Here is a 27,666-nt window from a genome sequence, read left to right as displayed (position 1 = left end):
ATTATTAGCTACACACTTCGCAGGGCATGCACACATAGTATGTATATATATATATATATATATATATATATATATGGCATGCAATGAGGCGGCACTCCGGAGACTTTAAAGTGAATTTATTGCAGTGTCACTGCAATAAATTCACTTTAAAGTCTCCGGAGTGCCGCCTCATTGCATGCCATATACTTCAGAGGACTGCCTCTAGGAGGAGGGCACCAGGAGCAGATTTGCTATTGCGGAGGGGACCGCAGGAGTGCCGGGTCATTGTGGAAGGTTATATATATATATATATATATATATATATATATATATATAGTGTGTTTCTAAACCAGTTCCACATGCTCGTTTATTCTGATGCAGCAAATGTAACTCTTACTTCTTCTCTCCTTTGTACCACTCGAAGGATGGAGATGGGACAGCGGCAGTTTCACATCTGATTAATCCTGTTTTCCCCAGGGAAACTCCGGATGGTGTTATTTCCAGAATTGTGGGTGCAACTAGGGATAAAAATGACACGCATAAAAGCACACATTCATATACACCTTATTACATTTATATATATACACAATGTGTAGCAGCTTATACAATGTACATTACTACAGAAGCTGAACCTGCAAACCACAAAAAAACAGGAGCAGAGGGCAAAATTAGGACATAAACGTATGTATATGTGCAAGGTCAACAGATAGATGTAACATGTGCTGTGTGATTTTATGTTTTCTTTTCATCACAAATTACCTTGCTACAGCTCCTCTGTGAGACAATGATAATTACATGCATGATCAATGAGCCCCTCCTCCTGCAATCACTGTGAGGAGCACCAATTATAGTCACTCTGAGGAGCACCACTCATAGTCACTGTGAGGAGCACCATTTACAGTCACTCTGAGGAGCACCAATTACAGTCACTCTGAGGAGCACCAACCACAGTCACTGTGAGGAGCACCAATTACAGTCACTGTGAGGAGCACCAATTAGTCACTCTGAGGAGCACCACTCATAGTCACTGTGAGGAGCACCATTTACAGTCACTCTGAGGAGCACCAATTACAGTCACTCTGAGGAGCACCACTCATAGTCACTGTGAGGAGCACCATTTACAGTCACTGCAAGGAGCACCAATTACAGTCACTCTGAGGAGCACCACTCATAGTCACTGTGAGGAGCACCATTTACAGTCACTCTGAGGAGCACCAATTACAGTCACTCTGAGGAGCACCAACCACAGTCACTGTGAGCAGCACCAATTACAGTCACTGTGAGGAGCACCAATCACAGTCACTGTGAGCACCACTCATAGTCACTGTGAGGAGCACCAATTACAGTCACTGTGAGGAGCACCACTCATAGTCACTGTGAGGAGCACCATTTACAGTCACTGTGAGGAGCACCATTTACAGTCACTCTGAGGAGCACCAACCACAGTCACTGGGAGGAGCACCAACCACAGTCACTGTTAGCACCACTTATAGTCACTGTGAGGAGCACCAATTACAGTCACTGCAAGGAGCACCAATTACAGTCACTGTGAGGAGCACTAATTACAGTCACTGTGAAGGGCACCAATTACAGTCACTGTAAGGAGCACTAATTACAGTCACTGTGAAGGGCACCAATTACAGTCACTGTAAGGAGTATCAGTCAGTCCCTGTGAGAAGCACCAATCAGTCACTGTGAGGAACACCAATCACAGTCACTGCGAGGAGCACCAGTTACAGTCACTGCGAGGAGTACCAATTACAGTCACTGTGAGGAGTACCAATTACAGTCACTGTGAGGAGCACCAATCACCGTCACTGTAAGGAGCATCAGTCAGTCACTGTAAGGAGTAACAATCACAGTCACTGTGAGGAGCACCAATTACAGTCAGTGTGAGGAGCACCAATTACAGTCACTGTGAGGAGCACTAATTACAGTCACTGTGAGGAGTACCAATTACAGTCACTGCAAGGAGCACCAATCACCATCACTGTAAGGAGCATCAGTCAGTCACTGTGAGGAGCACCAATTACAGTCACTGTGAGGAGCACCAATTACAGTCACTGTGAGGAGCACCAATTACAGTCACTGTGAGGAGCACCAATTACAGTCACTCTGAGGAGCACCAATTACAGTCACTGTGAGGAGCACCAATTACAGTCACTGTGAGCACCACTCATAGTCACTGTGAGGAGCACCAATTACAGTCACTGTGAGGAGCACCAATTACAGTCACTGTGAGGAGCACCAATTACAGTCACTGTGAGGAGCACCAATTACAGTCACTGTGAGGAGCACCAATTACAGTCACTGTGAGCACCACTCATAGTCACTGTGAGGAGCACCAATTACAGTCACTGTGAGGAGCACCAATTAGTCACTCTGAGGAGCACCACTCATAGTCACTGTAAGGAGCACCAATTACAGTCACTGTGAGGAGCACCAACCACAGTCACTGTGAAGAGCACCAATTACAGTCACTGTGAGGAGCACCAATCACAGTCACTGTGAGCACCACCATAGTCACTGTGAGGAGCACCAATTACAGTCACTGTGAGGAGCACCAATTAGTCACTCTGAGGAGCACCACTCATAGTCACTGTAAGGAGCACCAATTACAGTCACTGTGAGGAGCACCAATTAGTCACTCTGAGGAGCACCACTCATAGTCACTGTGAGGAGCACCAATTACAGTCACTGTGAGGAGCACCAATTAGTCACTCTGAGGAGCACCACTCATAGTCACTGTGAGGAGCACCATTTACAGTCACTGTGAGGAGCACCAATTACAGTCACTCTGAGGAGCACCAACCACAGTCACTGTGAGCAGCACCAATTACAGTCACTGTGAGGAGCACCAATCACAGTCACTGTGAGCACCACTCATAGTCACTGTGAGGAGCACCAATTACGGTCACTGTGAGGAGCACCAATTAGTCACTGTGAGGAGCACCACTCATAGTCACTGTGAGGAGCACCATTTACAGTCACTGTGAGGAGTACCAATTACAGTCACTGCAAGGAGCACCAATCACCATCACTGTAAGGAGCATCAGTCAGTCACTGTGAGGAGCACCAATTACAGTCACTGTGAGGAGCACCAATTACAGTCACTGTGAGGAGCACCAATTACAGTCACTGTGAGGAGCACCAATTACAGTCACTGTGAGGAGCACCAATTACAGTCACTGTGAGCACCACTCATAGTCACTGTGAGGAGCACCAATTACAGTCACTGTGAGGAGCACCAATTAGTCACTCTGAGGAGCACCACTCATAGTCACTGTAAGGAGCACCAATTACAGTCACTGTGAGGAGCACCAACCACAGTCACTGTGAAGAGCACCAATTACAGTCACTGTGAGGAGCACCAATCACAGTCACTGTGAGCACCACCATAGTCACTGTGAGGAGCACCAATTACAGTCACTGTGAGGAGCACCAATTAGTCACTCTGAGGAGCACCACTCAGTCACTGTAAGGAGCACCAATTACAGTCACTGTGAGGAGCACCAATTAGTCACTCTGAGGAGCACCACTCATAGTCACTGTGAGGAGCACCAATTACAGTCACTGTGAGGAGCACCAATTAGTCACTCTGAGGAGCACCACTCATAGTCACTGTGAGGAGCACCATTTACAGTCACTGTGAGGAGCACCAATTACAGTCACTCTGAGGAGCACCAACCACAGTCACTGTGAGCAGCACCAATTACAGTCACTGTGAGGAGCACCAATCACAGTCACTGTGAGCACCACTCATAGTCACTGTGAGGAGCACCAATTACGGTCACTGTGAGGAGCACCAATTAGTCACTGTGAGGAGCACCACTCATAGTCACTGTGAGGAGCACCATTTACAGTCACTCTGAGGAGCACCAACCACAGTCACTGTGAGGAGCACCACTTATAGTCACTGTGAGGAGCACCAATTACAGTCACTGCAAGGAGCACCAATTACAGTCACTGTGAGGAGCACTAATTACAGTCACTGTGAAGGGCACCAATTACAGTCACTGTAAGGAGTATCAGTCAGTCACTGTGAGAAGCACCAATCAGTCACTGTGAGGAACACCAATCACAGTCACTGCGAGGAGCACCAGTTACAGTCACTGCGAGGAGTACCAATTACAGTCACTGTGAGGAGCACCAATCACAGTCACTGTGAGGAGCACCAATTACAGTCAGTGTGAGGCGCACCAATTACAGTCAGTGTGAGGAGCACCAATTACAGTCACTGTGAGGAGTACCAATTACAGTCACTGTGAGGAGCACCAATTACAGTCAGTGTGAGGAGCACCAATTACAGTCAGTGTGAGGAGCACCAATCACAGTCACTGTGAGGAGCACCAATCACAGTCACTGTGAGGAGCACCAATTACAGTCACTGTGAGGAGCACTAATTACAGTCACTGTGAGGAGTACCAATTACAGTCACTGTGAGGAGCACCAATCACAGTCACTGTGAGGAGCACCAATTACAGTCACTGTGAGGAGCACCAATTACAGTCACTGTGAGGAGCACCAATTACAGTCACTGTGAGGAGCACCAATTACAGTCACTGTGAGGAGCACCAATCACAGTCAATGCAATCAAGGTAATGCGGAGAGGATGGCTATGTACAAATACATGATCACCAAGAACCTCCTTTTACAGGGCAATACGGAGGGGAAATTAAATGGCAGCATGAGGATAAATGTCTCATATGGCGCACGTTATCTGATGGCGAGAGAACTTCTGAGGACGGTTCATTGATGAAACAAACACTACTGGGGGAAATCCCAGCTGAGCTGTGCAGGCCTGATGGGTTTAATATCATCAAACAATCTGCATACAATCCATAAATGTCACAGAGCCTCGTCTAGGCGCGGCGGCAGACACACGGTTACACTTACAGACGGTATGCAAAATAATCTGCAAGAATAGGTTTTTGTCTTTTAACATTTTAATGAGCTGTGGGATTTTCATGCATATTAGTTATGTTACCCTAATTACTCATTATAATTCTAATGTGCATTTTATATTTAATTACAATGCTTATAAAGCTTTGCAATGGACAGTAAATTATTATAACTAGCGAGTGCATAATGAATTGGAGCTGAATTTATTAACTTTTACACCCAGCTACCATGGTAGGAACTTTCCAATTTACCTTTGTTGATTATCCGCATAATATGATTAAACAAACTTTTTAATTTAATTAATTTACCATTTTAATGCATTAAGCTCAGGCAATTCTGGCATTTTCCTACAAAACAAATTTACTCTTTTTACTAAAAGCTCGCACTGTCATTTGTTAGAGGTTTTTCTCCGTGACTTTATATTGTTATCCGGGAAATAGGCTGAATTATCTAGAAGAATATTCTTCCATAGAGACGTAAATGAACAATGTAGAGGGGAGAATCTGCCTCTTGCCATTCCTATTCTCTTTGTTCTAGGTACCTATACCTACCATACTATATACTGTATATAATATATAGTATCCTTTATTGCTCATTGCACCTATTACACCATGGAAGGCATTTATCAAAGTGTAGAACTCTGCGTAATTAGTGGCGCTATTATAAATAGATGATTAGAATTATATATATATATATATATATATATATATGGTATCCGTTCACATGGTCGACCATGTTATGGTCGACAGTCATTAGGTCGACCACTATTGGTCGACATGGACACATGGTCGACACATGAAAATGGTCGACACATGAAAGGTCGACACATGAAAAGGTCGACATGAGTTTTTTAACTTTTTTTTCTTTTGGGGAACTTCTCCATACTTTACGATCCACATGGACTATGATTGGAACAGTAAAGTGTGCAGAGCGAAGCGGTAGCGGAGCGAAGGCACCATGCCCGAAGCATGGCGAGCGAAGCGAGCCATGCGAGGGGACGCGGTGCACTAATTGGGGTTCCCAGTTACTTTACGCAAACAACACCAAAAAAAGTAAAAAAACTCATGTCGACCTTTTCATATGTCGACCTGTCATGTGTCGACCATGTGTCCATGTCGACCATGTCAATGTCGACCAATAGTGGTCGACCTAATGACTGTCGACCATAACATGGTCGACTATTCATACCGGAACCTATATATATATATATATATATATATATATACACATACACACACACACACACACATACATACATATATATATATATATATATATATATATATATATATATAGTGTATATATATAGTCCTGCCTTAGATTGGCTGACAGATGACTAGAGTTACAAAAAATAAACTATCCTAGAAATAAAAATTCTTTCAAATTGGGGTTTTGGTTTATTCTCCATAAAACATTTGTTACCATTATTTTCTATGCCACCAATATAAAAAAGTAGCATACCTACAGTATGCACTGTATATCACACCTGATGTTTTCTACTGCCTAATGCCAGTTACTCCAGTATGCAAATGACAGAGGAGGAGTCAAATCCAGTACCATGCTAATGAAGGCCAATGACAGAGCCCCCAGTATTGGTGCTTTGGACATAGCGTAGATTTTTAGAAGGTCATTAAGACTGTAGTTATAACATCGGGTTGTCTAGTGACTGTGCTGCTTACACATTGTACCTGACCACTATTCATTCATCCACACCGAGTTGGCAGGAGAGTGGTTACAAACTACCCAGGGGACCGGGCCTGCCAAAAAGGTGCAGCCACCCACCCAAGACGGTGTACCATGCCACCACCAAGTGCTGAATATCCAGGATTTCAAAACGGGCTTGACCATGCGCTCTACAATACAGCAGCCTAGGATTTTTCATGGACGCCCAGAGTATGAAAAGAAGAGGTGCACATGATATGGCACCATATTCATCATCAAGTGGGCGGGGCAAGGCAGATGGTGATGCTAACTGCCCCTGTCCAATCAGCATTGACGGAGTTGGGTGGTGTTTCAAGGTGCAATTTGTGTAGACACATCACACCCACCTTGCAGACAGGTAAGTGCCCTTGCTCTCACTGGAGTTCTTTATTTTTGCATCAAAAAAACTGTCACCAAATAAGTAATTTCACTTTATTTAGCTTCCCCTAAATCTTGCTTCCTGAGACTTAGGTTGCCTCGTTATTGGCAGCGCCATAGCATGGCAATATCGCGCCGTGCACTGGCCGCATCCTAGCTGCATATGCGACTTCATGACATCTTGAAGAGGGGCCTGGACCAGGAAACTGAGAGTCAGGCACTTCCTAAGTACATGCCAAATGGCGCTCAGGAGTACTTCCAGGCACCATGCCAGATAAATGCAGGTGTCACCTGGGCAGCAGCACCCCTCAAACATTTCTAGTTACCGCCCTGATTATGGGCACACCTTGTTCAACTGGTTCAAGTAGTATTGTCAAAAGTGGCACTAGTGGCATACACAGATTGCCTGTTTCAAGCGACATATACCAACCCGCCTAAATAAAGATGTGTACACACCTGGAAGACGAATCAGTAGATCCGCCGACCTATCTTACAGTTGGTAAGTGCATACACACTTACCGATCATCCGCGCCAGGTGTCGTGCCTGACGTCACAACTAGGCGGGCATTTAACTGCCAGATGTCAGTTACCGGCGGTCCCTGCAGCAAGTGTGCAGGTGGTCAGTAGACCGCCCGTGCACTCAGCCAGAAGCGCCGATATATCGGCGGATATATCGTCCATAGGCTTTGCTGCAGGGCCGACGCGATTTGGTATTCAACTGAACGCCCGATATATCGCTCAGTGTGTGCCCAATGTGCGTGCCCAGCTTTAAGCACAGGGTGCCCAAGTACATACTACCACTGTCGGAAAGGATGCAACAGCCATTCGGAACAAAAACGGGCTACATTGACCATTGCCAGCAGAGCTGAGTCTGCAGGAGGACAGACCTCAATGCCTCATTCCTATCCCCCAATATGATCTGAGGCCCAGGGCTCTAGTGACCCGCCTCTGTTAGGATATGTTCTATTTAACTATCAGAACTTTTAATTATCTTTTAGCCTGTAACACGTGTTCCGTTCCCTCTTCTCATTCTTACATTATCATTTTCATCCACCAGAAACGTTTCATCCACCAAAACAAAGTTCTGGTGTCCATGGAAATGAAAGTTCCTTCAGAGCTCCCCAGGAGTTTGTGAAATAATGACATTATGAAATGCCGTCCTGCCGATTCTCCCTCCTGCATGTCAAGTGAGTCCAGACGTCACGCTCTCTGTTTTAATGCCAAAGGGCGGTATTATTGTCCCCTGTCACTGTGCGGACAGTAGTGTAATCCATTATCTTTTCTAAATGGCAAGGCATAATTATATTCTGCAATCAAGTATGATTAAAGCAATGGCCCAACTCATTTGGAAATATTTAGCCGGATTATGTCTCCAAGTACTTCAGTTTAAAAAGAAATAAATTAAGGCACAACTGACCTTATAAATGCGGAGGCTGTGTCGGCAACCAGATCTCTCGGGCATAGGGTTCCCTAGAAACAAGGAAACTAGAGATTCTGTCGGAATCCTTGCCTGTACGGCCTGTAGCATATGTGTGCATTATGGGGGTAATTCCAAGTTGATCGCAGCAGGAATTTAGTTAGCAATTGGGCAAAACCATGTGCACTGCAGGGGAGGCAGATTTAACATGTGCAGAGAGAGTTAGATTTGGGTGGGTTATTTTATTTCTGTGCAGGGTAAATACTGGCTGCTTTATTTTTACACTGCAAATTAGATTGCAGATTGAACACACCCCACCCAAATCTAACTCTCTCTGCACATGTTATATCTGCCTCCCCTGCAGTGCACATGGTTTTGCACAACTGCTAACAAAATTCCTGCTGCGATCAACTTGGAATTACCCCCTATATGACTAGTTATGTTAATAATTTATGAGATAGTGTATCCTATACTGTAAATTATATGGCTGATAGACGTCCTCATGGCGCTGCATGACTATAGAAAGGCATTCAACTGCAGGTCAAGGCATATTAAATAACACACAGAGTTAGGAGGTGGCAAAAGGGGCAGATTCAATTAGCCAGGTTCAAGATCTGGGATTAACCCCTGGAACTATTGAATTGTTAGCCAATTTCTTCATGCTGTGCAACCACGACTAACACATGTTGACCCATAGATTCCAAGTAAAATACCCAGAATCTACGGGTTACCCCATGCAGTGAGCCCCAGAGGGTGCACTTAACCAGGATTTTTCCTTGCAGCTCCTCTGTGTTAAATGCACCGTCTGGGGTGGCATTAATTGAATAGCTCCAGGCAGATCTTTAGCCGCACGGTATGCCCCGTGGCCACCTGAATCTGCCCCTTAATATCCGTTATCATTTTCAGTAAAGGTGTGTTATTCCTTATAATACACACAATTAGGGGTATTCAATAAGTGCTGTTTTTTTCAACTAGTCGAAAAAACTGCACTTTCCGCCCGTTTATAGGCCAAATCGAAAAAACTGCACTTTCCGCCCGTTTATAGGCCAAATCGAAAAAACTGCACTTTCCGCCCGTTTGTAGGCCGAATTCACATTCGACCTATTCAAAGCCTGTTCCGATTTTTCGACGTGTCAAAAATCCGCCCAGGCGAAAACCACGTGGATTGGCGAATTCGCCGCCAATCCACGTGTTTTGACGAATTTGTGGGTGCTTGACAGGTTTTTTTTGTTTGCTTTTGCCTATGCAAAAAGTCGAAAAGGTGTGACGAAAACGGAGCAAAAAACTGTCGAAAACGGCCGATATTGAATCCCAAACGGTTGAATTAGTGCCGATTTTGTTGGAAAACTCGGCACTAATTGAATATCTCCAAATGTCCTAAAGTGTGCTGAAGTGACGACATCACAGCTAGTGTATACAGAAGCTATTTACAGTAAATTATACACATATAAGCATCACTTGTGCATAAATTGCTAAAGTCAAAAAACAACAATACAAGGGTGGGTAGATCTATTCATTTTAAATTGCAACGTAACAATATAATTGTATTTTTATTGGTTTTATTATTCTGTTACTGTTCATAACTGATAGAACTTCATCTTTAATAATATGTGACGCTAGTAATCTTTTAACAAGAAATACAGTTTACTAATCAAAGTCTCTTGTAAAATAATCCCTTAAAATGGCGATTAGTTGTTATACAACATATGGCTACCCACAAAGAAGGGCGGTGGAAAAAACACTTGACATGAAACAGGATTATACATACGGCACAAAGAACTGTGCGCTTAACCCACTGAATTGCGCACTCACCATACGTTTTTAACACAATATCAAGAGGAAATGACATCATCTTATAGTGGCAGAAAATCAGATGTGGATTCAAGAAACTCCAATAGAACGGTGCGTAATATAATAGTGTGTTCTTTGACCTACAGTTAATGCTAGCTATAATTTACGTGTGACGTATACCACTGTCCGTCTCTCTATCGATTATATCTATTATACTTCTTATATGATGTCACTCTACTCACTGAACGAGACCACTCTGGACTGAAGCCTATGCTGATATTAGCCACGCTCCGTTCCCAATTGGTAGTGTCTAAGGGGTACGTTTACTAAGCAGTGATAAGAGCGGAGAAGTGAGCCAGTGGAGAAATTTCCCCATCAACCAATCAGCAGCTCTGTATAATTTTAAAGTATGCAAATTATAGATGTTACTTCAGTGCTGATTGGTTGCCATGGACACTTCTCCCCTGGCTCACTTCTCCACTCTCATCACTGCTTAGTAAATGTCCCCCTAAATTCTTTATTAAACTCTACTTTCCCTTTTCTGAAAACCACAATTGCCCTCCGGGAGATACGGGGAGGTCCAAGTGGGTGAGTTTCCAAAGTTTGTGAGTCTCTTGAAATTTTGGGAGAACCAACAAGTCGGGTGTAAATCCCAGTTTGCCCAACGCTCAATTGGTAAAGCATCTGGTCGCACGCATGTCCCACAAAGAAATCTGATTGCTCACAGGTAGAGTTCTTCCTGTTCTATTATATTTCATAGGAACATATAAATTCGCTACAACATGGGGGGGGGGGAGACAGCCCATGTGTCTAAGATGGTGGCTGCAACAATGAAGGGCTTAACCCTTGAGCCACAGCGCCATCTTTAAAAAAAAACTATTGGGGCTGCATACTGAACAGTGGAACCATGAGCAGAGCGTGAGGGTTAAAGCCCCCCCACTTAGTGCTGTCTGCAGCGGAGTAATGGTTGAAGTCTTGGTGCCAAGAGAAGTCAGCAAGGTGGCGGGACATGTAGAAATGTGGCGTTCACCTGTGTTGTGCTGCAGCACAGGACTAAATAATGCAAGTTCCCACCAGTGTACGCAGAGTGCATCCGCAGATTGCAGACATTTGTGACATCGGTCTGCTTTCCACTTACGTCCAACTCAGAATCAGGCTCTCACGTGGACAAGTGAGCCTAACTCTTGCCTTCCGCATTCTAAGGTCAATGCTCACCAAATGGCTCTTGGAACTGCCCCTGGAGGAGACCAGATCAGTGCTGGAAAATACAAGACCATTTTGCAGGGACGGTGTGCGTGTGTGACCTCGCAGAAAGTGTCCGTATAAAGGAAACCCTCCTTTATTTCATTTAAATAACCTTGATCCAAAAGAACAATCCTTTAATACTTTGATGCAAAAATAAGAATGCGTCTAACCTGTACCCTACAAGGATCCTCATAAACCAAAGCACCCTCCTGCTGCTGCAAACTTCTGCATTACAGCAGCCCAATCCATGCACTTTCCCACAGAACTGGTCTCCAGTGAGTACATACAGGCTGGAATGTCACCATTGTACATTTGTTTTGCCGTTTTGTTCTTTGACCTTTGGGGATAGATTTAATAGTCGGAGGTTTATCCAAGCCACGATCATGGTTTCGACCGTTGGATGTAAAATGGAAATAGTAAATTATGTTAAACAAGCTGTTATGGGCCCCAAATGACCACCCTGCTAGACCATGGCGACTCTCTATTAACAGCCAATGGGAACAGGCAGAAAATGAAGTTGTCCAATCAACACATCCAGCACTATGTGACTCCATCATCCAATAGCTGTAATTGCACCCGCTGGAGTATATGTAATAATATAAGTTTCCTGAACTGGCGCAAACGCTATGTTTAAGCCGGTAGAATTTAAGTTGCAATCATTTAAAAGGCAAAACCAGAATTAATTGGCGAGATTGCGCCGGTACACAGATCTCGCACCTTATTATATATGCGCTAGAATCAAAATGGGCATTTATCTAACACAAACCAACTACTGTACCACTCAGTCATACAGCAGAATGGTTTCTTGCATAGCTTTGGCTTATCTGCTCACTGCCAATACGTTACGTCTTCAGGTTCTTTCCCCATCACTTTAACATGTGTAATGATGGGAGAGCAGCGCCTTTGTTTGTATAATGATTACGTGTATCAATATGTTAAATTATTTTGATTCCGAAAACAGATTATATTTTCAATTTACTTGTTCTTCTATATATGTCAGTGGCTCCCTGGATTGATATGAAATGTGTGTGAATTATGCAGTAATTTGTAAGCAGCGCGGAGATCTGTCTTGTCTTTTAGTTTTATACCCTGGTGATTGACAATGAGTATGCAAATCAACCGTTAGCTACATAGAAACAAGCTTATCGGAGCCATTTCATGTGCGATAATGAGATTTTAGGTAAAATGCCTGATTTCTAAAATTCTTATTTAAAAGGGGATAAACCACTTTTTAAAAATAAAAAAAATAAAATCCCAGTTAAACCCCCTTTGTAGAGTACCTTAGTTCTGACATAGGGCCTAATTCAGACCTGTTTGCTGCGGTGAATTTTCGTACACCAGCGATCAGGTCTGAACTGCGCATGTGATGGCGCCGCACAGCCGATGTCCATCTTAGACCTGCGATCGCCTCTGCCTGATTGACAGGCAGAGGCGGTCGCTGGGCGGACCGGCGGCATTTGTGGGCGTGGTCCGGGCAACGCAGGTACAACCGGACCGTGCGGGGGTCGAGCCGCGGTGGCTGTGTGACGTTACACGCTACCGCTGCGACCCGGACAGCGACGAGTAGCTCCCTGCCAACGCGCAGGAGATGTGCAGGTAGGAGCTACTTGTCAGGTACAAAAGCACCGCCGCTATGAGATGATTTTGTACTTGTGAGGTGGGGTGGGGTGGGGGGGTGTAGGGCCAGATATGCGGGGCGGACTAGCCCCGTGCTGGCCGTCCCCCCCCCCCCCCGCATGTCTGAGTGACTGATCATATCCGTGCAAAATTGTGCACGGCTACGATCAGGTCTGAGTTAGAACTTTGAGTGGGAACTTTGTGGTCAGCGGTGAGGTCACTTTCGGTCAACCGCTGACCACAAAGTTCCCACCATTGGTTACAATGGAGCGCATAGGCGCTACATTGTATCACTGCCGTGTGCTGCCTGTCATACAGTACAGGAGCACACAGCCGATCAGGAGGGTGCTACAACGTAGCGCTCCCTGATTGGCTGAAGAAACCCACTTAGACATAAGTCAGAGGGGGTTTCTGGCATTCAGGGAAAGGGGTCCCATGTGAAAACATGGGGCCCCTTTCAGTGCGAGGTCGGGTGTCCGTTTTTTTATTTTGACAAGTACCTGGATTACAAATGGATTACAAGAAGAAGAGGCTTCTACCATGGATTTTGTGAGTATAATTTATTCCACAGGTACACCATGGATTCTACTGGAGAAGAGGACCGACCCTCGTGTGAACATAAGGTAAGTATGTGTATATGGAGGTGTGGATGTATGCATTAAAGTTATACTTTCAAGGTGTGTGTCTTATGTTTTTATTGGGGTATTTTTTTTAGTAGTAGTACTACAGGTACCAGCGGGCCCGGTTTTTCTCCGCATGCTGGTACTTGTGGTTCTCCAAGTACCAGCTTGCGGGGGAGGCTTGCTGGGACTTGTAGTACTGTTACTAAAAACAATATTCATTTTTTTACACAACGGCTATCAGCCTCCCATCCGCAGCCCTTGGATGGGGGGGGACAGCCTCGGGCTTCACCCCTGGTCCTTGGGTGGCTGGAGGGGGGGACCCCTTGATTTAAGGGGTCCCCACTCCTCCAGGGTACCCCGGCCAGGGGTGACTAGTTGGTTATGTAATGCCAGGGCCGCCGGGACCTATATAAAAGTGTCCCCCGGCTGTGGCATTATGTATCTGGCTAGTGGAGCCCGGTGCTGGTTTCAGAAATACGGGGGACCCCTACGCTTTTTGTCCCCCGTATTTTTGGAACCAGGACCAGGCGCAGAGCCCGGTGCTGGTTGTTTAAATATGGGGGAACCTCTATCATTTTTTCCCCCATATGTTTGCAACCAGGACCGTCTCAAAGAGGATGGTTTTGCTTAGGAGGGGGGACCCCACGCAATTTTTTTCCGAAAAAAAAAAAAAAACACTTTCCCATCCCCTTCCCACTGATAAACATGCACGGATCTCATGGATCCCTGCATGCCTATTCAAACACGGGATAAAAAAGCAGGTCTGTTTTTTTTTAGCACTTTTTCACGAATTGTATTTCTGCACGGCAATGTTTGGCTATTGGGGGTCATTCCGAGTTGTTCGCTCGTTATTTTTTTGTCGCAACGGAGCAAATAGTCGCTAATGCGCATGCGCAATGTCCGCAGTGCGACTGCGCCAAGTAAATTTGCTATGCAGTTAGGAATTTTACTTACGGCATTACGAGGTTTTTTCTTCGTTCTGGTGATCGTAATGTGATTGACAGGAAGTGGGTGTTTCTGGGCGGAAACTGGGCGTTTTATGGGAGTGTGTGAAAAAACGCTACCGTTTCTGGGAAAAACGCGGGAGTGGCTGGAGAAACGGAGGAGTGTCTGGGCGAACGCTGGGTGTGTTTGTGACGTCAAACCAGGAACGACAAGCACTGAACTGATCGCAGATGCCGAGTAAGTCTGGAGCTACTCAGAAACTGCTAAGAAGTGTCTATTCGCAATTCTGCTAATCTTTCGTTCGCAATTTTAATATGCTAAGATTCACTCCCAGTAGGCGGCGGCTTAGCGTGTGCAAAGCTGCTAAAAGCAGCTTGCGAGCGAACAACTCGGAATGACCCCCATTGTCGGCAGTGTTTGTGATTTGCACTTTTTAGTAAATTACCGATTTCTACCAAATTGCGGCATATTTGACCGATGGTGTATTGATTCGTGATTTTTTCCAAGGACTTCCAAAATATTACGAATGCCCTCATCACTGCCGAGATTTTTGCTTAGTAAATTACCGAAATGACACTTTGAAGAAAAAACGGCATCTCGGTCAAAATCGGGACCTTAGTAAATATACCCCATTATGTTACTTCCTCCTGGTTTTTCTTTAGTTTTGTTTTTTAGACGCCGCTCCCTGAGAACGCACCTGTTCCTCATAGCCAATCAGCTCTACGTAACCTTTTTTAATGTTTTTATTTTTGACTATCGCCTTATCTCTTTCCAGTTCACCACCCAGTTTTATCAGCTTTTTCTAGTCCCTAAACACTCAGCAGAAGAGACCTTCTCCCTCTAATTCTCTACCTGCCCTATCAATGTCTACAATGATACAGGAAGGCGCTCATAGTGCAGTAACTAATGTTTAATTCAGCTCTGAAAGAGAGGTAAAGATCCTATTAGATACAGCTATTGAGGCTTATCTGATTGACTTTACACCCGGGACATGCGGTGAGATCAATGGCTCAGGAGGCACCGGCTAGTGCCAGAGTTGCACACAGTATGTTAGCCAACGGGTTCATGTGAGCATTATACACAGGCGCAGCGGTATATACATGTGGGCATTATACACAGGTGCAGCAGTATATACATGTGGGCATTATACACAGGTGCAGCGGTATATACATGTGGGCATTATACACAGGAACAGCAGTATATACATGTGAGCTTTGTACACAGGCGCAGCAGTATATACATGTGGGCATTATACACAGGTGCAGCAGTATATACATGTGGGCATTATACACAGGAGCAGCAGTATATACATTTGGGCATTATACACAGCTGCAGCAGTATATACATGTGGGCATTATACACAGGTGTAGCAGTATATACATGTGGGCATTATACACAGGTGCAGCAGTATATACATGTGGGCATTAAACACAGGTGCAGCAGTATATACATGTGGGCATTATACACAGGTGCAGCAGTATATACATGTGAGCATTATACACAGGTGCAGCAGTATATACATGTGGGCATTATACTCAGGTGCAGCAGTATATGCATGTGGGTATTATACACAGGTGCAGCAGTATATACATGTGGGCATTATACACAGGTGCAGCAGTATATACTGCTGGAAATTTGGTGAGTTTTGATCAGAGATGTGTGGAAAAGATGGGGGAGGGAGTATACGTTAGTATGATAGGAAAGGCTCTGCCTCACCTCACCCCACATCAATGGCTTACACACATGCCTTCTTCTATTGATAGGGTTAATCAGATGAACAAAACCCAGATTATCTATAACGAGAAATCAGCACTTAATACAGCAGACAAAAGCATAGTGTAGTATAGCTAAAAGAATTTAATGAATACATCCAAGATTAAAAACCCTGTACTTAAATAAAACAGAATGAGAGGATATCACAAACTTCACCAAAATTCCTGGAAGATGGAATTCATCTGTATCCCGAGGTGACACTTCAGAAAAGTGGGAGCTCCTGCCTGGAACAAAACCCCAGTATGGTGGAGGGTGGATAAGATAATGTAAAACGGGTACTGGAAAGAAGGACTCGTGAGGCAGGTCTTCCGGTAAAACACAGTGTCTTTAACTGGCATCAGACACCATGCACGGCACACACAGGCTTAGGCCTGGTCACACAAGTACATACTGTAAGTGAAAATAAGCAAAGAAACATAAAGGTCCCAGCACTTCTTGTCCTGAGCATTCAGACCGCTGGAATGGCTTGCAGCCACACTTGTCATGCTATCCTGGCACGGCCAATGTCCACAGTCCCTGGCACTACAAACTGTTCCCTACTGGCTTCTAACAGGCATCAGTGCCCTCTGTAGTGGGTGAATGGGAGTTTTAAACTCCTCTCCTGCTTCTGGCTTCCTGCTGGCTCTGGGTGAGCTGGAAAACCCGGACATGTGTTTTTCCCCTTATACCTGTGCTATCCAGAAAGCCTGGATTTCTAAATCTCCACTGCAGGCGCAGTCTTGTTTTTTTCAACATTTGGTGCGGTAATACCGGCATCACATTGTTTGGGCATAAAAGTAATACTGCTGAAGTACAGCATGTTAGTGAATTCCGCAATACAAGGGAGATTTGATGTAGATAAAAGTCAGATGGATTAAAAGAACAATAGCAATGATATGAAATTTGTATGATACAAGACTTTTTTTATCTTATCATACTGTATGGACAACATCTCCCACTGGTGCGCTTAATGTATTCTCTTACAAGAGACCATAAACAGCGCCATGAAACTTTCATGCTAACCCGATGTTTCCTGAATGCCAGAAACGCTCCGTGTCTGTGCTAGAACCCAGCTTAAAATACCAACGTAATTACTAATTTACTACCATAACTTCATAACAGATAATAAAATGTTTATTTGCCTATAAAAAAATGAATGACACAGAAAACAGGGACAAACTCATGAGCGATACATTGTAATTATACATCTTAGTTATATCACAAAGTATTCAACGTACTGTAGCTTAAGTGGAATAGCTGTAATAAAATTATAGTTTTCATTTAATCATTGCATTTATAGACCTGCGTACTTGGCTTCATACACAGGCATTAACTCTATTTCTATACAATGGACTATAACGGTTGGAGGCAGCCATTTTGCTGGCGGAAGCCATTTTGCTGGCTGAATCAAAATTAATAAGAGTACATTTTAAGAATTTGCATGAAACTAAAGGCATTACTAAGACAGGTTTGTTATCGGTTTGTAGTGAATTCCTATATTGGGTTCTTGAAAATATATTTTTTTCCCCACAAAATGGCTGCCGCGTCAAATCAGAAGACAGCTATCTCCTTTATAGGAGTATATCATCCTCGTTCTCTTCTTTATCACGGCCCACACAGCTATCATATTGAGATAAAAATCAGAGTTGCTCACGCTTACATGGAGCTTCTCTGCCGACTCGTCAAATCTACTAACCCTGTCCATTTATGTTAGTCCCCGCCCAGGTATTCCATGCTCCCTCAATAACCGATCAGCGATCCTTTGCTAATGTTTACTGTACATTATAATTCAGACCGAAATCCTTTGGGATGATGGGAATATTGGTTTGCAGTCACTAAATCAACATTCACAATGTTGACACCAGAATGACGACAGTTATATCGACATGGTTAAAATGTAAAAAATCTGGAAAATTTGAACATGGACAGAATGTTGACATATGACATAACGAGAATGTGGCAGCACGGACGGTGTAATGGTTACTATTACTACCTCACAGCACTGAGGTCATGGGGTCCATTTCCACCATGGCCCTAACTGTGTGGAGTTTGTATATTCTCCCCGTACTTGCATGGGTTTCCTCCCACAATCTTCACTAGGATGCAGGTAATACAATACACCAGTGCCGTAACTAGACATATTAGCGCTGTGTGCATGAAACAGCATTGGAGCCCCCCCTTCATATTGAAAACAGGGCCAGTGCGCGGCGTAGGTGCACGCCACAAATATAGGGCGTGACTTAATGGGGAAGGGGCGTGGCCACAAAATAATACCAATTCATATTACGATGTACAGTAGTCTCCATTTTCAAAATTACGCCGCACAGTAGCGCCACTTACACACATTAAACCACGTAGAGCCCATTTTACCTATTGAGCCAGGTAGAGCCCCTGTCACACATTACGCCAGGTAGAGCACATTATACACATTACGCCAGGTAGAGCACATTATACACATTATGCCAGGTAGTGCACGTTATACACATTATGCCAGGTAGAGCATCCTTAATATATATATATATATATATATATATATACACATGATAACCCAGAACCTAAACCTAAATACAACCAGCCAATGACTTCGCCGCAGGCTGCTGCTCCACATATTTTTGGACACTCTCAGGCTGTCCTGCCTGAACTCAGTCGCTGCGTGCAGCGCCAGAGATTTAGAATGCAGGGAGCCGGGAGAGCCTGTGGTGGCGGCACTACCTTGATGCAGTGGCGCTACCTTGCTGCGGCGGGCGGCAGTGAGTTACTAGAGATAGCGGCTGTGCTGCAGATGGTGCGGCCTCAGTTCATTTGCGCTGTGGGCAAGGCACCATTGGCACACACCTAGTTACGGCCCTGCAATACACCATGTTAATGTGCTGTTAGGATGCTAGTTACTAAGGCTACTCTGTTCTCCTCCTAGTGGAAAGAAGTCGCAGATCTGCTGCACGCCGTACATCTATAGGAACTGGCAAGCTGAGATTCTGTGCATATAACACCCCTCCGCTCCACGGCTGTACAACAGCAGCAATTCATTGTTCTAGTCATTAATTACAGTGATTTGCAGAGTTAGCTCCTACTTATAGTAATTCAAGGGCAATATAACTCAAATCAATCAATTACTGGCTAAGGAATAACCATCAAGCCTAATATATCACACTGCGTGCTGCAAGTCCTGTAGGTCTGAAATTATATCTGCATTATCTTTTGTCTGACGGGGGAGAGACGTGCTCTGAGTGCTGCGTTACATCGCCAGTGGTCTAAACACTAAATTAAACACTCTGTACTGAGAAAAGCAAGAAACAGCTTAGATGGGAGGGCTAGACGCACAACACCTCCCGCTTTCACAGTATTGACACAACGTTATCATAGAACGGACAACTATTCCCTAACCAGGAATGATATGTCTGTAGTCAGAATGCCGACACCAGAATCTCGCCATGTTCTGAATGTCAACAGTCGACAGGGTCAAGAGGTTGACAGCCAAAAGGTCATCCGTCAAAAGGGTCAAAAGATCGACATATGTTTCTTTTGCCTCATTTACTATCCATGTCACAAACTATTACTTTTAGAAAGCGAAGCCAGCCGCGAGGGGACGCATTTCAGCAAATTTGGGTAATTTTGTTTAAAAAAACACAAAACTTTTTTTGTGTCGACCTTTTGACTGTCGACCTTGTGACCCTGTCGACTTTTTGACCCGGTAGACCATATGGGGTCGATTTAACGATAGTCTATCTTTTAACTGTCTAACTTCTATACCACACCCCAGTCTTTCCTCCTTGGTGCCCCCCTGACAGCTGGAGCCCGGAGGCCAGTGCCTCCACTGCCTCCGAGAGTTACACCGCTGTTTCATATAAGGAAGGACATTTGTATTTAGGGTGAATCATCTCTATAGCTATAATATATGGTTCGTTATTAAGACTTGTTGCATAAGGCATTAATACAACATTTTTTTATGTATATGTTGTACATTGTTGTATTGATATATTGGATTTAATGCCATTTAATTTTTTTTATAATAGTACTATGTTTCATTCCTGATTTCTGCAGATAACCACAATCTGTGTTGGATATAAGTGCCACGACCTTCCCAAAAATGATTCCAAAGGGAAATGACAACAATGTCTCTGGTTGGGGGCGTGGTCGGATGAATCTGGGAGTGGCCTAATTTGTCAAAATTTTCCACGCCATGTAATAATAAACTGTAGCAGCTATATTTCAATTTAAATCAATACCATCAGCCCGTGTCGCAGCGTTTAGCTGGAAATGATCGCGTGTCTCAGTAATGATGACACTTTGAGCTCCATGTATTATGAATCAATGGGATTTTTTCTTTCTTTATAGTACTGAACTTCTCCAAATGCAGAACCGCTGAAATAAAACCTGCACCTTCTGCATCCAAGAACACTCATGGTGACTACAACCTCAACATGCCTTTTATCTTTTCCCATACGATGAGGTTTGGTTCCGTCTGTTATCGTTCTCCGGTGGGATTAATTTAAACATCAAAATCAAGCTGTTTCAGTTTCAGCATTGCGCAGTCAGTCGGGGGGGTTGTGAGCAGTTTATGTGTTTGCTGATGGATAGCTGTTTCCAACATCAGGGCCGTAAATGTCGTGTCCACATTTTACTGTTCAATACTATAAAAGCCATGAAGAACCATATGTAGAACACACATATTCCAGATATTATTGTCTCATGTTCACAGCCTTGTTACACAGAACATTTGAAACGATAAATGTCAGTATTACACTATGATTGCTACTTTTAACGATTCTCAATTTCTCCATCTCACGTTAAACCAAATCCTACAGTAGTACTGTACGTATGTAATAAATTACATCTCCCGAGACCAAATGGAGAGATGCAGCCCATCTTAAATGTGTTTTCTAGATATTTAATCTGGCCTTAATCCACTATTTTAGCGGGATTGGTGCTGTGCATCTGATGTACTGAAGCTATTCTATGGTGCACTCTATTATTTTGAGCCCTTTTTAAGCCTTCTTGAGGGCTGTGAAGTAGGGGTAAGGGTGAAATGTCTCCCACATGGATGCATCCTACTCTCTAGTACAGTGGTTCTCAAACTCGGTCCTCAGGACCCCACACGGTTCACGTTTTCCATGTCACCCAGCAGCTTCACTGTGTATCCCCAACTGTCACATTTAAAAAATCTACAGGTGACCTGCAAAACATGAACCATGTGGGGTTCTGAGGACTGAGTTTGAGAACCTGTGCTCTAGTACATAGGCTGCTAGGGGGAAAGGTTTTGGGTTTGGCCATTGAAGGAGAGATTAGGGTTAGGATACAAGAGTGGGGTAAACTAAGCTGAGATTGGAGGAGGCTACAGGTAGACTTTTGTGGGATAGGATCAGGTTGTGCTGTTGGTGGTCAGAGATGGACTTTGAGGGGGATAGTTTAGCACCGGGCTGCGCGGGAGGTTAAGGTTTAACTTTTGAGTCTGACAGGTTAGGTGGTTGATATTTAGGGTCAGGTTTTCAAGGCTACAGATTATTTTTGGAGAGATGATAAGGCTTTGGAGTAGGTAGGATAGAATTAGGTTATAATGGGAATTAAGAGAGAAGCTACCTGGAAGACTGACTGGGCTATACTATGGGAAGACAGAATTGGGCTTTGACGGAAGAGTTTAGAGTTGGATGGGGAGAGGGGTTACGGTTCGGCTTTATGGGGGGCAGGCTGGGGTTGGGCTGTGGGATGTGTAGCGATAGAAATTTTGAGGGAAGTGTTAAGGTGAAGCTACTGTAAGTTACAGTAGGAATAGACGATGGTTGCTGGGGTTAGGGAAGAGATCTGGTCATACAGCTACAGTAGTTGCCAATCAACTATTTTACATGGTTGACAGGCAAACACAAGTCTTTGGCGCTAAAAGTTGGCGACTTAGAATTCTCACATTCGGGCGAGCGGATGTGCATAGGGGAAGGAGTTTGTAGTGCCCTTTGCATAAACTCACAGGCGGGCAACCGTAAATAGACGCTGCTGCCTGCACTCCTGCGTGCGACGCAGAATCAGACCCTAACACTCAACATTAGGAAATCAATGAAAAAAATGAGATTTTATATTTTAGGAGAAATTTTTCTTTAAAGGTCTAAACTGATGGATTATTGCCTGTTGGCAGGGACGCTGCTCTTTCACCCTATAAGAAACTCTCATTCTTCATCCTTCAAGGTGTTTTTGGAATTATCTACAATTGTCATCTCTGACTGCTGCCACAAGATCATAGAAACACAAGATGATATTTGGTGTCAGGTTCCTCCTGAGCATGATTAATGGTGATAACGTAACTTCACTTTTGGACGTTATACAAAAAATTCAGCCAGAAATATTTAATTGCTGAAATATCTCCACAGTCAGAACTTTTTCCTCACATTTCCTGAAATGGAATGATGTGAAATTCAAGTGGAAAGAGAACACAATTAGTGCTTCTGGTAAATCCCTCTACATTTATCTATGTACTGGCAAAAAGCATACACGGAATATGTATTACGAGACTGTAGGGCGAATGTTTTTATACAGGTCACAGTCTGAACTGACTTTAGAAATGTATACTAGTTATAATTTAAAATAATAAGAATTTACTTACCGATAATTCTATTTCTCGGAGTCCGTAGTGGATGCTGGGGTTCCTGAAAGGACCATGGGGAATAGCGGCTCCGCAGGAGACAGGGCACAAAAAAGTAAAGCTTTACTAGGTCAGGTGGTGTGCACTGGCTCCTCCCCCTATGACCCTCCTCCAGACTCCAGTTAGGTACTGTGCCCGGACGAGCATACACAATAAGGGAGGCATTTTGAATCCCGGGTAAGACTCATACCAGCCACACCAATCACACCGTACAACTTGTGATCTAAACCCAGTTAACAGTATGACAACAGAAAGGGCCTCTTAAAGATGGCTCCTTAACAATAACCCGAATTAGTTAACAATAACTATGTACAAGTATTGCAGATAATCCGCACTTGGGATGGGCGCCCAGCATCCACTACGGACTCCGAGAAATAGAATTATCGGTAAGTAAATTCTTATTTTCTCTATCGTCCTAAGTGGATGCTGGGGTTCCTGAAAGGACCATGGGGATTATACCAAAGCTCCCAAACGGGCGGGAGAGTGCGGATGACTCTGCAGCACCGAATGAGAGAACTCCAGGTCCTCCTTTGCCAGGGTATCAAATTTGTAAAATTTTACAAACGTGTTCTCCCCCGACCACGTAGCTGCTCGGCAGAGTTGTAATGCCGAGACCCCTCGGGCAGCCGCCCAAGATGAGCCCACCTTCCTTGTGGAGTGGGCTTTTACAGTTTTAGGCTGTGGCAGGCCTGCCACAGAATGTGCAAGTTGAATTGTGTTACAAATCCAACGAGCAATCGACTGCTTAGAAGCAGGTGCGCCCAACTTGTTGGGTGCATACAATATAAACAGCGAGTCAGATTTTCTGACTCCAGCCGTCCTTGCAATGTATATTTTTAAGGCTCTGACAACGTCCAACAACTTGGAGTCCTCCAAGTCGCTAGTGGCCGCAGGCACCACAATAGGTTGGTTCAGATGAAATGCTGATACCACTTTAGGGAGAAAATGCGGACGAGTCCGCAGTTCTGCCCTATCCGAATGGAAGATTAGATAAGGACTTTTATAAGATAAAGCCGCCAATTCAGATACTCTCCTGGCAGAGGCCAGGGCTAGTAACATAGTCACTTTCAATGTGAGATATTTCAAATCCACCTTTTTCAATGGTTCAAACCAATGGGATTTGAGGAAATCTAAAACTACATTTAGATCCCACGGTGCCACCGGAGGCACCACAGGAGGCTGTATATGCAGTACTCCCTTGACAAAAGTCTGGACCTCAGGGACAGAGGCCAATTCTTTTTGGAAGAATATTGACAGGGCCGAAATTTGAACCTTAATGGATCCCAATTTGAGACCCATAGATAATCCTGATTGCAGGAAATGTAGGAAACGACCCAGTTGGAATTCCTCCGTCGGAACCCTCCGATCCTCGCACCACGCTACATATTTTCGCCAAATGCGGTGATAATGTTTCACGGTGACTTCCTTCCGTGCCTTAATCAAGGTAGGAATGACTTCTTCTGGAATGCCTTTCCCTTTTAGGATCTGGCGTTCAACCGCCATGCCGTCAAACGCAGCCGCGGTAAGTCTTGAAAAAGACAGGGACCCTGCTGTAGCAGGTCCCTTCTCAGAGGTAGAGGCCACGGTTCGTCCGTGAGCATCTCTTGAAGTTCCGGATACCAAGTCCTTCTCGGCCAATCCGGAACCACTAGTATTGTTCTTACTCTTCTTTGCCGTATGATCTTCAATACCTTTGGTATGAGCGGCAGAGGAGGAAACACATACACTGACTGGTACACCCAAGGAGTTACCAGTGCGTCCACAGCTATTGCCTGTGGATCTCTTGACCTGGCGCAATATTTGTCCAGTTTCTTGTTGAGGCGAGACGCCATCATGTCTACAATTGGTCTTTCCCAACGGTCTATTAACATGTTGAAGACTTCTGGATGTAGACCCCACTCTCCCGGATGAAGATCGTGTCTGCTGAGGAAGTCTGCTTCCCAGTTGTCCACGCCCGGGATGAACACTGCTGACAGTGCTATCACGTGATTCTCCGCCCAGCGAAGAATCTTGGCAGCTTCTGCCATTGCACTCCTGCTTCTTGTGCCGCCCTGCCTGTTTACATGGGCGACCGCCGTGATGTTGTCCGACTGAATCAACACCGGCTTTCCTTGCAGGAGAAGTTCCGCCTGGCTTAGAGCATTGTAGATTGCTCTTAGTTCCAGAATGTTTATGTGAAGAGACTTTTCCAGACTCGTCCATACTCCCTGGAAGTTTCTTCCTTGTGTGACTGCTCCCCAGCCTCTCAGGCTGGCGTCCGTGGTCACCAGGATCCAATCCTGAATGCCGAATCTGCGGCCTTCTAATAGGTGAGCCTTCTGCAACCACCACAGAAGTGACACCCTTGTCTTTGGTGACAGGGTTATTTGCAGGTGCATCTGCAGATGCGACCCTGACCATTTGTCCAACAGATCCCTTTGGAATATTCTTGCATGGAATCTGCCGAATGGAATTGCTTCGTAAGAAGCCACCATTTTTCCCAGGACTCTTGTGCATTGATGTACTGACACTTTTCCTGGTTTTAGGAGGTTCCTGACCAGATCGGATAACTCCTTGGCTTTTTCCTCTGGAAGGAAAACCTTTTTCTGAACCGTGTCCAGAATCATTCCTAGGAACAGCAGACGAGTTGTCGGGATTAAATGGGATTTTGGAATATTCAGAATCCACCCGTGTTGTCTTAGCACCTCTTGAGATAGTGCTAAAGCTGTCTCCAGCTGTTCTCTGGACCTTGCCCTTATTAGGAGATCGTCCAAGTATGGGATAACTAATACGCCTTTTCTTCGAAGAAGAATCATCATCTCGGCCATTACCTTGGTAAAGACCCGAGGCGCCGTGGACAATCCGAACGGCAGCGTCTGAAACTGATAGTGACAGTTTTGAACAATGAACCTGAGGTACCCCTGGTGTGCGGGGTAAATCGGAACGTGTAGATACGCATCCTTGATGTCCAAGGATACCATAAAGTCCCCTTCTTCCAGGTTCGCTATCACTGCTCTGAGTGACTCCATCTTGAACTTGAACTTTTTTATGTAGAGGTTCAAGGACTTCAGATTTAGAATAGGCCTTACCGAGCCATCCGGCTTCGGTACCACAAATAGAGTGGAATAATACCCCTTTCCTTGTTGTAATAGGGGTACTTTGACTATCACCTGCTGAGCGTACAGCTTGTGAATGGCTTCCAACACCCTCTCCCTTTCGGAAGAGACGGTTGGTAAGGCAGACTTCAGGAAACGATGAGGAGGATCCGTCTCTAATTCCAACCTGTACCCCTGAGATATTATCTGCAGGATCCAGGGGTCTACCTGCGAGTGAGCCCACTGCGCGCTGTAATTTTTGAGACGGCCCCCCACTGTCCCCGAGTCCGCTTGAGAGGCCCCAGCGTCATGCTGAGGTTTTTGCAGGAGCCGGGGAGGGCTTCTGTTCCTGGGAAGGAGCTGCCTGTTGGTGTCTCTTCCCTCTTCCTCTGCCTCGTGGCAGGTACGACAAGCCCTTTGCTCTCTTATTTTTGTAGGAGCGAAAAGGCTGCGGTTGAAAGGTCGGTGCCTTTCTCTGTTGGGGAGTGACTTGAGGTAAAAAAGTGGATTTCCCGGCAGTAGCCGTGGCCACCAAGTCTGATAGACCAACTCCAAATAACTCCTCCCCTTTATACGGCAAAACCTCCATGTGACGTTTTGAATCCGCATCGCCTGTCCACTGTCGTGTCCATAAGGCTCTTCTGGCTGAAATGGACATAGCACTCACCCGAGATGCCAGTGTGCAAATATCCCTCTGTGCATCACGCATATAGATAAATGCATCCTTTATTTGTTCTAACGACAGTAAAACATTGTCCCTATCTAGGGTATCAATATTTTCAATCAGGGATTCTGACCAAACTACTCCAGCACTGCACATCCAGGCAGTTGCTATAGCTGGTCGTAGTATAACACCTGCATGTGTGTATATATTCTTTTGAATAACTTCCATCTTTCTATCTGATGGATCCTTAAGTGCGGCCGTCTCAGGAGAGGGTAACGCCACTTGTTTGGATAAGCGTGTGAGCGCCTTGTCCACCTTAGGGGGTGTTTCCCAGCGCGCCCTAACCTCTGGCGGGAAAGGGTATAATGCCAATAACTTTTTTGAAATTATCAACTTTTTATCAGGAGCAACCCACGCTTCATCACACACGTCATTTAATTCTTCTGATTCAGGAAAAACTGTTTGTAGTTTTTTCACACCATACATAATACCCTGTTTTACGGTATCTGTAGTATCAGCTAAATGTAACGTCTCCTTCATTGCCAAAATCATATAACGTGTGGCCCTACTGGAAAATACGTTTGAATTTCTACCGTCGTCACTGGAATCAGTGCCCGTGTCTGGGTCTGTGTCGACCGACTGAGGCAAAGGGCGTTTTACAGCCCCTGACGGTGTTTGAGGCGCCTGGACAGGCATTAATTGATTGTCCGGCCGCCTCATGTCCTCAACTGACTGTTTAAGGGAAGATAAACCATCACGTAATTCCACAAATAAAGGCATCCATTCTGGTGTCGACCCCCTGGGGGGTGACATCTGCATATTTGGCAATTGCTCCGCCTCCACACCAATATCGTCCTCATACATGTCGACACCACGTACCGACACACACCGCAAACGCACAGGGAATGCTCTAATGAAGACAGGACCCACTAGCCCTTTTGGGGAGACAG

At 44.8% G+C, this 27,666-nt stretch overlaps 1 protein-coding gene across 4 annotated transcripts in view; it reads right to left on the bottom strand.

Annotated features, from left to right (window-relative positions):
• The window catches only part of NEGR1 (neuronal growth regulator 1), a 748,460-nt gene that overhangs the window by 189,400 nt on the left and 531,394 nt on the right, over positions 1 to 27,666 (bottom strand). For all 4 annotated transcript variants that reach the window (XM_063939089.1, XM_063939088.1, XM_063939090.1 and 1 more), the window contains exon 5: positions 377 to 497. In XM_063939089.1, the coding sequence (XP_063795159.1) occupies positions 377 to 497 (121 nt within the window). The remainder of the gene's footprint in view (positions 1 to 376; positions 498 to 27,666) is intronic.

This window comes from Pseudophryne corroboree, chromosome 9 (assembly GCF_028390025.1).
Source record: "Pseudophryne corroboree isolate aPseCor3 chromosome 9, aPseCor3.hap2, whole genome shotgun sequence".
Classification (NCBI taxonomy): domain Eukaryota; kingdom Metazoa; phylum Chordata; class Amphibia; order Anura; family Myobatrachidae; genus Pseudophryne; species Pseudophryne corroboree.
This window is presented reverse-complemented; position numbering and strand designations above follow the sequence as displayed.